We start from the raw sequence: 12,608 nt of genomic DNA on the forward strand, positions 1-12,608 counted from the left end.
AAAATAAATACCCTGAGTTCCTCTCATTGCAACACATAGCATTACTCTCTTGCCTTGTCTTGATTTGTGTGTATGTGTGTGCGTTTATAGCTCAGGAGGAGGATTTCCGTCGCTACTGTGCATCATTGTTTGCTGTCCCTGTCAGCAGGGGCAGAATTGAGCCTCAGATTACTACACCTGAATCGTGCCTCATCATAGAAGTCCTGGATGAGGTGAGACAGACTGAAGCATTTCATTTTAACAAAAAATGTTTTACTAACAGGAACACACACTGAATGTAGACGGCAAATGGGGGAGTAGACACACACATGCTCATTCACATGTGTGACAACACTGTTCTCCTTTGTTTTCTACAGGGACACAGAGACATTGATGGGGATTTTGTTGCTGAGCAGAGGACAGACAAAAACAGAATGTGAGCCTCAATTAAAAACAAGTATCTACTGTGACGTTATAGGTGCCTATTACATTCACACTGACCTGTGTGAACTGGCTAGGTCTGTCTAATAAGTAGACTGTAAGAAAGAACAAGGATTTCATTCACAAGGGACTTGTACAGGCAATTCTGAGAACTCTTGACTTACTAATCAAGGTTGACACTATATCCACTTATTATCAACCAAATGTTGTTCATCAGTTTTTCAGCATGTAGTCAAGAAATTGAGATCAAGCACACTGATTTTAAAGTAGATGTCTATTGGGAGGGGAATTTGCAGCTGAAATTATTTTTTTAAATGCCTGTGTAGAAGTTTCGTTTTAGACTCATGAGGTGACAAACAAAAATTTGTAAGTGAGGAGAGATGTGATTTATGAAAATTTCCAAGCAGCTGCTAAACAATCAGGTGAACAGCGGGTGTCCACTTGATTGAATTCCCTTTTTGTTCCTTTTGAGAAAAGGGAAAGGAAGATAATTATGATCAGATCCAGTCACCTTATCTCATATGATACATCTGGGCATGAATAGAAAGAGCTAGTGACACTAGTCGAGGAAGTCAACTGAAATCAGCTAAAGCTGTGTAACTAAGACTGTGCAACTAAACACAACTAAATATAATGTAAACAACCGAACTGTTGTGAAAACGTCCTTGAAACTGTGCGAAGTTCTGCAAACTCGTTTAGCTGTTGCGCCTGCATTTGCCGCGGCTTTTTAAAATGGCTCTGCTGCTTCTGCATAGATCAACCTACCCTCAAAGATTCACTCTGATTGGATTTCTTCCCAACTTGTCCCACAAGAAGAGTAGTTCTGATTGGATCTCTTCTCCATTTGTCCCTCCCTAACATTTTCGTCTCATTTTTATTTGTTGACTTAAGTGTCAGTTATATTTCGTCACAGTCTTCGTCATCATATCTGACTTTTTATTTAGTTTTTATTTAGTTTTCGTCTGTGAAAAAGGTTCGGTGACGAATATTTTTCGTCATACTCTTCGTCAACGAAATTAACACTGGTGGACATGGACTCTCTAATAAAGTCTTACATTCCCCACACAGGGTTCCCTCTGTTCAGCAGGTCCTCAGTAAGGGAAAAACTCTGGTGCCTCAAACAGCCTTCACCAGTGCTGGGTCCTCAAGAGTCAGACGTTTGTCTCCCAGTTCAACACAATCATACCAGCAGTCTAGAGCCCCAGCACAACCCAAAGCAGCTCAGAAGTCACATCTAACTAAACCTCAGACACAAGCAGAACACTCAAGGAAATGTAAGATGTGTGTTTTTTTATATTTATGAGTAAATGGGAAGTGCTTTCTCTAGTTATATTAACAGAGAAATGCCCCCTTTTTTAATTAATCTATCTATGTGGGGCAGTGACATGGACAGTCATGTCAATATTCATGTGACTAAAATTAATTGTAAAGAGGGTGAAGACTAAATAAAGAATTGTCTGTGGCTGTGTAACGTCCATTTAAAGTATGTTAGACTGTATTGTATGAAATGAGAATAAGTCAGTGTGGCCTCAGTTTCGTCAAGAACATACCAGGTGCATACTGTTGTAGTTTACACCTCAGTTGCGAAGGTTTATTTGATCAATGTATTGAATATTGGCCACAGAAAAATATTGGATGTTAGTTGTAAATCAGTATTGTGCACCTAGGCTTGCAGCTTAGTCCTAGTCAAGGACAAACCTAATAATCCCTTTACCGGTGAAAACCTCCCCTGTGTGTGTGTGTGTGTGTGTGTGTGTGTGGTTAATGAAAAATGTATGTGGCCACATGTCAGCAAAAGCAACTCATATTCTTATTGTTATTTGTGTTATCATTTACACAGCATCGTCCTCTAAAAGTAAGCCATCAGTATGCCCGACTGCTGAGACTCCAAGGACTTCAAAGACATCAATCAAGACACCAACTCCGACTTCACAAAAGCCCAATTGCTCTCCCACTGTCCATAAATCAAAACCTGACCATGGATCACCACGACTTTTGTCCTCTCCTTCATTACCACATTCCCAAACTGAGATCCCTAAATCATCACATGGCATCTCATTTCAGCCTGATGCCTTTCCTTTGGCTAGTGCCAGACCACCAATCCCAGAAGAGTATCCTTCCCCTTCTTCATCCATATCCTTTTCTCTTGGGTGTACGTTCACAGTCTCACCATCAGGCTCCACTGAAACAACCCTATTGCCAAAAGTTTACCAATCAACCCCATTACAAAAAGCCTCAGACTCATCTCCGTTACCAGAACAATGTCAATCTCCCAAGTTATTCCCAGAACCAATCTCATCACTGAAGCTTTCCCAACCCCCTCCTAGCAATCTGGAGTCTCCAAGGCAATCCCAATATTCCTTCTGTGACCCTGAGTCTCTCCTATCAGATGATCAACTCCAGCTGCCTCTGTCACATGTGTCCTACAGTCCAAACCCAATACCAAAATCTCTGGAACAAAGTCCACCTTTGAAAACCCTATCCTGTTCATCTCTACTTAAAGAGTCCCCTCCAGGTGCATATTCTAAACATAGGTCAACTCCAGCGAATGAAGATGCTCCAGTTTTTATGTCTTCTACCCCCATCTCTGGTGACCACGAATCATCTCTATCACCTCAGGATACACAGTGTATCCCATCTCTTCCACTACATCTCTTAAATGTCATCAAAAGTTCTCATTTAACTGTGAAAATGGAGGAGGAAGAGGAGCTATCAATAGGTAAGTGAACTGTAATGATGACATGTCTTTGTCTGTATGTGCGTGTGCACTGATGGTTTTGAAATGGTGACAAGAGTATCAATTAGACACACAAAGTTGACTTTTTTTGATAATGAAATGGTCACTAGTGGTTAGTAAGTTTATTATTTACTGGAGATGGGCTGGATAACTATTTTCATATATATCAAAAATTCTTTGAAGATTTCTTAGATATGAAAGGTGGCGATCAGTTTAAGATAATGAATATGATTTGGGGTGACAACTGATCGGACCAAGTTGGACTGGGTCTGTTCAACTTGGCTAGTTGGTTTTGACAGTCATCTACCACCACAACCCCAGTCGTTACTGACCAGTCATTCAGTGTGTCTCGTGTATTTACTGAGTTGTAAGGTTTATTCTCCTCTCTGACTGTCAAAGCCTGAAAAATCTGATAGAAACAATCTTTATGTGGGGTGTATCTAGTCTTCAGCTAGTCTGACTCAAGTTTAATCACTCTTGCATGCTTTTGTTGTTTTGTTATGGTTGTATCAGTTGTATCACACTTAAAAGTGGGGTATGTGATTCTACGTAATGGGATTGTAATCCAATCCACATTCAGCGAATATGTCCTCACGGTCTGCTAGCTTTCCACTCTGTGTGCACTGAAAAAAAATCAGATGGTTGAACACAGTCCTGGCTCTGTTAATAGGAAACAAACAAAGTGGATTGGACCAAAACACACAACACTAACTTGTTATTACAGCTATTCCTGCCCTCGGACATCCCGCTTACTTTTTAGTTTGCAGCTACTTTAGTGACAGTGTAACGTTATATCATGGTATTTGTTAATTTCTCCAGAATCGCTTACCCCACCTTTTAGCTTATTAACTGTACAATGCACCGCTACTCTGTGATGGTGATGTGGTTTGGACAGACCTACAGATCTCTAAGTGTGTAGCTATTTGGGGCAGTGACTACAACTGGAATATTAGGTACCACGCCTACTCCCTGTCACCGAGTACAGAAAAACAACCTCCTAGCTATTTACATAAATAGCAACACAAGCAATCAGAAATCAGTCCTCCTACATTCATATGCATGCCAATGATACAGTTCTTTGCTCAATTGGTCCCTCTTGAGATTCAGTTCTACATGAAAGATTCCTCATTATTCAAAAATAATTTGCCAATTTACACTTCATATAATTAACAACTCTAACTAAAATCATGTGATTTGGAAAGAGCATTCCCACCTCTACTCGACACTATATGAACATTTCTCATTGTATAGATCTTGAACCTGTCCAAGTGGGTATCTGGTATAATTTCACCCACTAGCAAGGAAAACGAAGGCAGTCTTTAATGTGAAAAAACGAAGGCAATTTGTTGTATTATGAACAGTATTATGAGAACAACACTATTATCGAGGCCTCTTTATCACTTAAATTCTTATTAAAACAAAAACTAAGTAAGTAAATTAAGTTCTTTTTACCTCGATGAAGGCCACTGGTGTAATAAAGATGAACACAACTTGAACCCAATGGCATACAAACAGAATGACACTAGACTGAAATGCGTTGGATTTCACATTCAAGTTTGAAATATTGACCCTCACCATTCAAGTTACAACTTACGAACATCTAATTCAACAGCCACCCACATATTCCAAAGTTTATCAGTGACTCAGCTTATTGTAATTTTTCCTCAAGTCAAGTGTGTGTGTATTTTTTATTTGTTATCTTACCAGGGTTATCTGTACTCTAAGGAGGCATGCATGAAATTAACCAAGTAACAAGGTCAAATAAGTTTGATGTAGATAAATTGTGCAGCTAAATCTTAAAGGCAGTATACTATGTCTGTACTGTATATGCCCATCCACTTAACATCCTTACTTTCCACTGCACTGCTACTGTTTTTACATACAGTATGAGCCCATCATATGGTATGTTTGGGGTAGTGTCTCCTACACTGATTTCATTCAATTTGCATTTCAGGAGTTATTTGGTGAGATTTTCAGACACTAAACAACAACTCCTGGGGACCAAGATTTGGGTAATACAAAAGAAAAAAAAAGTATTCATATTTATGGATGGGAAAGCACAGGTCTTTGCGGTAAAGTGATTCCTGATAGAACACTTACTGCCAGGGTACATTTTGCTTGAACACGATTCTCAATGGCCAGGCAGTTTATATGAATAAAATGCTTGTGGAGCTCAGCAGTAATGGTTTCCTTTTGTCAAAGCCAATTTAGATCCAACCATAAAAAGTGTTCTTTATTTTTTTAAATATCGATTAGGGTTTTAAGTAAATACCTGACATAATTCTGCAACAGTCAGGAAGGTAATTACTCTGTAAAGCATTGCCCTGAATTTCCTTAGTATGCAGCACACAGCACACACACACACACACACTAGGATTCACTGATGCAAATACAAATGTGCTTGTGTGTGTTGTGAAAGTGTGTGTATAGGGTATGGTTTGCTGAGGGCAAAACATCTGGGGATATTTTACTGTCACTTTAACATTATAAATCGTGCTAAAATCTTGGCTTTAAATAGAGAACCAAGGATAGAAAACTGTGAGGGCTGGCTTCACACTTCTGCCTCTCTTCCTCTATTCATCCATCATGTCTGTGTTTTCCCTCATCCTTTGCATCTTTCTCACCCTTCACTTCCTACAGCTCTTTGACCAATCTGACACTGAATGCCTGCTTTATCAGCTTATTAGAGCTTGATGCTTGTGTGGCAATGTCAAGGACACTTACATCATGTTTTAAAATTTTCATTGGATGTTAGAGATGAAAATGTTGCTTCAGTGATTCAAAGCATGATAAAGCAAGGACGGTCAATGTGTTCTTACTTTTCACCTTGAAAGTCACATTGTTTGAGCTATATAAATCTAATGGTATTTTTTTCAATTATTTCAGTCCAGTATACTGGAGCTTTGTACATATTGAATTATAATTGAAAGTAAACATTTATCCTAATACAGTAGTTCCCAACCTTTATTCTGAAGTGAAAACTTCTTAATAATCTTATTTTTTGACGGATCCAGCGTTTTCTTCTCCCTGAGGCCATTGTTTTATTAACTCTTGGGTTGTTCTAAGGGTGTACTTTTCTAATGCAAGACAAAGTTGTTTATCAGAGAGTGAAGGTTCTGTGTATATAGCTCGTGCTCTGGTCTTCACCGTGCCCTTATCCTGTGAGATTTAAAAAAAGGTTTATATCTTAAATAATAATCTAGGCTTTAAAAATAACAGTTTAACAACAGTGTTCTTCACAGAAATGTATGAAATGCTGACATATACTGTACGCACACTGAATATATTTTTTCAAATCAAGAAGGCCTCACAACCCCCCATGAAACATTGGCGACCCCTTGTGGGGGCCGGGACCCCCAAGTTGGGGACCAGTGCACTAAAACTATGTGTCTGTATTTTTTCAGAAGACAGTGGAGATGAAATGTCCAGTGATAGCCTGGGTCTGGCTCCAGATGAGGAAGACTCTTCAGACGAAGAAGCAGAGATGTGTGGATGTTTAACGAGAGGGCGATCTGGAGAAGAAGAGCAACGGAATACTGCCATACCTCATCTAGAAGAATCCTTTGTTCCTACAAATGCAGAAAGAAAAAAAGCTTTGCAGATGGATGAGCAAGAACAGCTGTCAGAACCATCCATGGTAACATGTTTCCATATTCCTACATGCTTTTTGCCTCTTGGAGGAAGAACCTTGGGCTAGAGAGCTGTAATAGCACCACTTTCTAGGGAGCACAAGGCTCTTGTTAGTAAAGGAATATTATGCAATTACAGGGCTCAGCTTTAAGTAAGATTTATTAAGTGTTTGCCAAGCTGACAAGCAGGCAACAATACAAAAAAAGATTTCACTTTAAACCACTGTAACTAACACTAGCCTACTAAATTTAATCTATAATTTAGTCCATATACAACCGTTGTTGGTGTACATCACTAAGATACTCGATAAAAGTTAGAATTCATACGGGTTGAAAAATATTTTATTACTAACACATGAATGAAATAATTGCCAAATAGGCTGTAACAGTTATATGCCAATACACTAAAGATTGTCTTTGAAGTAACTGGCTAATAAAATGAATAAATGGGCACGTTTTAGAAGTTTTAGAGAACCACTATAATTAGAGTGGACATAATCACTGCTAGAAGACTTCAACGACGTACAGTTAGAGTTTCTTATTGTAGCTGACCTGATCTCTTAGATAACATTTGAATCACACTAATTGCCTACAGAATTCATCTATAGCTCAGAGATACCTAAGGGAGTGGTGTTAAAGGTGCACACCATTGAGAAGAAAAGAGAAAACAGTGGATTTAAAAGACATCGCTTGAATGGTCCCAAATGACCTATCAGCCATTTAATGGTATGAATCCTTTATACTGTGACGGAGGAATTAAAAAAGAGAGGGGGAGGGAGGCTTTATTAAAAAAGAGGGAGCAAAATGCGGTTCATGATTGTGAAGATGGTGGTTATCTGTGGCCTCTGGATCTAAATCAAACTGCTCCTAAAAAGATTAGATCTTATTTTTCTTTCCAGCACTCCCTTGTCCTTCATGTATCTCTCATACTTTGTCTCACTCTCTTTGCTTTGGTCCATTTTGTGTCTCTTTCTATTCTCTTTCCCCTTTTCTTCTCCCCTTCCTCCTTTTTGTTTTACCTTTACCCTATAGTTCAGAATCAGAATCTGAATCAAGTTTATTGCCAAGTAAGATTTTACATGTACAAGGAATTTGCTTTGGTACGTTGTTGCACAAAAGATCACATACAAATATAGTAAAGATATAGATAAAGATAGAAAGATCTAAACTGTACAGGAAAGATATTTACAATTTGCAGGATAGAAAAACCAACGGGAGTGCATTAATGTAATGCATATATACAGGGTGGGTTTAAGAGTCAGAGTTAGTGGGGGTTCCGGGCCTTGTTAATTAGGCCAGCTGTAGACGGAAAGAAAGTTCAGGCATCTGTGGCATCCTTTTTGATATGTGAAGACATTGGTCCGCACAAAGACAAACTCCAATTTTTCCTGCTACGCAGTATCATTGTGTTTGGTCTCTTGCCATTTCATTGTTATGCCTTTCTTCTTTCTTTCGCCCTGTCTTCCTCTTGTCATTCTCCATCCTTGCTCCTTCCTCGCGTTTAGCAGCACTATTCCCACATGCCCTCCTTCCTATTTTCTCCTGGCCCATCTGCAGTGTCTTGCAGTGCTGTGGCTAGCATGCTAATGCATCAGATCTAATCTTAACTAAACTAAAAGCTTCCTCATTTTACCCCCGTCTCACAGGAGGACACTGGCACGGGAAGAACAGCTAACCCACCACACCGTTGTGAGATGCTCTCGCCAGCTCCAGGGGTTAATTAAAAATCTATTCATCAAGTGGAAACAAAGGAAACAGGGGGAGAAGGGAATAATCTCCAGTGAAAGACACTGGCTTATTAATATGCATTTACACAGTAGAAAATGGAAAAATATAAATTTTAACACACTTACCTATCTTAATAAAAGTTAAATTGATATTGAATTTCAGTTTGTCCTTTGAACGGATTTTGTTAGGATAAAAATGAAGCTCAAGCTGTGAGACCAAACTATTAATCCCTTATTCCCCTGTACTATCTTCATTGTATTTCCATGTCCCTCTCTTTACCCCCCAACACAACGCTAACCCTTGTATCCCCTCCTCAACTCGCTCCTTAATCTATTTATTCTTTCCATTTCTCTATTCCTCACTATCTCCCTCTGTGTTCCATTTCTCCATCTCATCCTTGCATGGTCTATTTTTCTTCCTTTCTTGTTCCCTTTTATACCACTTACCCCCTTCTTCCCTCCATCTCTCCTTCTCCCGCGTTCCTCCGTCTGTTTCCATATCCCCCTTAGGTGATGCACAAGCAGAGTGCTGGGTCTGGATCAGAGCAGTTCTGTGATCTTGATGGGTTTTCGCCCCTGGGTTTGGACATGAATTCTGGTCACTCCGACACACCAGAACACACACATTGTGACTCACTGCACACAAGGCAAACTTTCCCGTATGATTCAGACCCAACAGGTAGGTTAAAGAAGAGAGGTATTTTTAGATGTACGTGTATGTGTGCCAGAATTTTTATGCTTCTGTTTTATTGAGATTTTTTTCCTTTAAACTGGCTCATGTTTTCCTATAAACTACATCAGGAAGTGCCGTTGCTGTTTTTATGCTTCAAGAGATTAGATTGTGAAGATTACCTCTGTGTCCAACTTTTGCCTGGAGATACTTTCCAATTTGCAAGCGTTATTCATATCACAAAGGCCTCATAATAGGATTTAGAACAAATATGTAAAAATGTAGAGCTTACAAGAGAGATGAAAATGAGTTTTAAACCCAGAGGAGCGCTGGCTGCTTGGTGGAAAACGAGAGATGGGGGACAACACTGATAATTTACTACTGGTGGGTCCAAGGGGAGCTTTCCTGAGATGCCTTTTTATTTTCTGTGTGTATGTGTGCACGTCTTTGCCTGCACATGTTTCTAAGCCTGTGTGCTTCTTTTTACTTATGTTTAGTGCCTCCATTTTCTTAAACTGCTGGTGAACACAGGCACAAAAACAATCCATATTTCCTCACACAGACACATTCACAGACAACACAGCCTCCTTTTGTTCTTGTTTCTTTCCCAGCTGAAGGTGTAGATAATAATGCTTGTGTCCTTCACATGCACACAAAAGTTTGCTTTGACTTTACCTTTGTGACGAATGTTGAAAGGCATATGTTGTCAGTGCAATGTCATCTTTCTTATACAACCCCCCTGGAAACACATCGTTTAATCAGTCATTACTGTCCAGAAAACTACTGGAAAATGCACTTTACAAGATACACAAAGTCTAGTGCAGAACAACTTTGTATTTTCTTTTTGTATTTTAGTTATTCATGTTGTTAATAATTTTTATATATTTGATTATTACCCATCACTACCCTTTGCTGGTGAGAGAATGCATAGACATTTAATCCCATGGTTTTGTTTTTGTTCATCCTCCTCTTCTTTCATTGCTCTTTTCACCTTGAACTACACCAGACAAATACTGCTGTAACAAGATGGTTTCAGAACTTCTGACGTTGACTGTGTCTGGGTGTTAAAAAACATGTTCTATTTTCTCACACTAATGATTGGTAAACTGGCCATGTCTGTGAGGTGCTCAGACTGCCCAACAAGGCTGTTGGAAGTCTAGCCTCCACCTCCAAATTGCTTCAGAGTTAAAGTAATAACATTTGGATTGCAATAATTTATCTTGGTGCTCATTATACCTCGTACCCATGTCCAAGGCTGTCGAATTACATGCATTTCAAACAGCGGTCACTGTTTTGATCGAGCACGGATTTCTAATTCATACTTTGTGTGTTGAAGTAAAGTAAACTGCCACAGCCTGAAAGGATCTCATCAACCTTTTCCTTCATCGAGGCTTAAAGCCCAGATTTTCACTGTTTCGTTGACAAGCCTGCGTTAAATGAATGAGGTTGACAGTGAGAGACTCCCACAAGGGCACCACTACCCTCCTCGCACCATGCAGCCAGCCGCTCGTCAAACCCCGCACTGTCTCTGCCACCATCGTTAAAGCTCCAAAGTTAATGAGAGAGAAAGGTTAGAGAGGAGGAATATCACCTTGACAACACTCTGCACTCATTTATGTCCCTCCATCCCTCCATCTGTCTCCTCTCCTTTTTTTTCCCCAGCCAGGGCTGAGATCCAACAGGTTTTATATGTCTCCTGCTCTACCTTTCCACCTCTCTCTCCTTTCTGCTCTTACTCCCTGTCACCCGGTCAGTCAGAAAATGAGGTTGTTAGTGTGCAGTTTCTGTCTCATGTGCATCCAGTCGAAGAGAAAAAGAGAGAGAGAGAGAGAGAGAGAGAGAGAGAGACAGGCAGATAGACAGACAGGCTGGACAGTATTCTAACCTCCAAAGACATAGAGAGGGAGAGGGAGAGAGAGAGAGAGAGAGAGAGAGAGAGAAGAGAGATACAGACAGATGTATGGAGACACTAGCAGTAAGATATGGTGAAAAGCAGACAAACAGGTAGACACTCAAGTAGCAAGGGAATCAAAGACCTGCAGACAAATGGATAAAGAAACAGACAAAAGACCCTTGGTATCTTTGTATGCATTTTAGTCATTTTTGTATTTTCTTTTTTTTTCACACCCTCTCAATTTTCTTTGTGTGAGTTTGAAATTTTGCTGTCTGACTCTCGTCCTCCTTTCCTCTTTTCATTTGCTGCAGATTTAGACTAGTTAGTAGATTCTCCTCCAGTCAATAGTATTAATTGATTGGCTAACCACTGGAGAGAGAGAGAGAGAGAGAGAGAGAGAGAGAGAGAGAGAGAGAGAGAGAGAAGAAAACAGCAGTAATTGCATTGGCTGAACAGGCTTGTTAAGCAATATTGGTTTGGTACAGATGCTGCTGCTGAATGGACATGTGGATTATTGTATCAGATTTAATGGATATGTTGTGATTTGAAATTGCCACTCGTGTGGTAGACTCAAAAAAGAGGCTGACTGACAGCAATGCGTGAGGGTGAACCATGACCTAGTTTTACTTTTTAAATTGATAAACAGCCGTGGAAATGAATGACAATGTTCTATAATTCACACGGCAGCTTTCAGTCAGAGCCAAAAAAGTTATTCCATGCATTGGATCTATATGAAATCAAACACTGTTGGAGTTAGATTGCAAAGCAAATGCATTGCTATTTCCATTTGTTAGCCATATGTCTAACTGATAGCAGTGGGACTGTCTTCGGATTTCATTTATCATGTATCCAGATATTCCAAAGGTTTTTAGAGAATGTAAAGGGCAATAAAAGAACATGAAAGTGGATAGTGATGGGATGCCTTTTATACATTCTGCTGTATACATTATTTTTTAAACACATTTTGTATGACTTTTCTTTTCTACTTTCGTATGAGTTTTTTTATTTTACAACTCAGATTTGGTGTTGCCCCCTCTCCTAATCTTTCTCTCACTCTTTTAGGGTCAGAGGGTTACGAGCCAAGCAGCAGCCTCAGTATCTGCACTGAGGAACACCTGGTTTTCGAAATGATGAAGGACACCCACACGCAGCCAACTGGAATTCAAATTCACTCAACCAAACCCACCAGGAGAGGAGAAATATCAGAAAATGAACTAGGAACATCTGGTAGATGTATGTGTGTGTGTGTGTGTGTGTGTGTGTGTGTGTGTGTGTGTGTGTGTGTGTGTGTGTGCATGCTTGTGTGTCTATCTGTGTGAACACTATCAAACTCGCTGAACTCTAACTCTTACTTATTCTCTCATATACACAGAACTCTTATTCTATACAGAATTAACACACCTCATTTCTGCATATAGCCTCACTTTCTTGGCACTGAGTATGCAGGTTTCTTAAAGAGATTATACTGTATCACTCTCACAACACACACACACACACACACACACACACACGCACGCACACACGTCATATA

At 39.7% G+C, this 12,608-nt stretch overlaps 1 protein-coding gene across 6 annotated transcripts in view; it reads left to right on the forward strand.

Annotated features, from left to right (window-relative positions):
• The window catches only part of zbbx (zinc finger, B-box domain containing), a 53,000-nt gene that overhangs the window by 34,280 nt on the left and 6,112 nt on the right, over window positions 1-12,608 (forward strand). For 3 of the 6 annotated variants that reach the window (XM_051396843.1, XM_051396846.1, XM_051396848.1), the window contains 8 exons: window positions 91-212; window positions 357-415; window positions 1,489-1,694; window positions 2,261-3,139; window positions 6,562-6,794; window positions 8,433-8,501; window positions 9,024-9,192; window positions 12,140-12,310. In XM_051396843.1, the coding sequence (XP_051252803.1) occupies window positions 91-212; window positions 357-415; window positions 1,489-1,694; window positions 2,261-3,139; window positions 6,562-6,794; window positions 8,433-8,501; window positions 9,024-9,192; window positions 12,140-12,310 (1,908 nt within the window). The remainder of the gene's footprint in view (window positions 1-90; window positions 213-356; window positions 416-1,488; window positions 1,695-2,260; window positions 3,140-6,561; window positions 6,795-8,432; window positions 8,502-9,023; window positions 9,193-12,139; window positions 12,311-12,608) is intronic. The other 3 variants (XM_051396845.1, XM_051396844.1, XM_051396847.1) reach the window with 3 other exon arrangements.

The sequence above is a fragment of the Dicentrarchus labrax genome, unplaced genomic scaffold (genome assembly GCF_905237075.1).
Source record: "Dicentrarchus labrax unplaced genomic scaffold, dlabrax2021, whole genome shotgun sequence".
Lineage (NCBI taxonomy): Eukaryota > Metazoa > Chordata > Actinopteri > Moronidae > Dicentrarchus > Dicentrarchus labrax.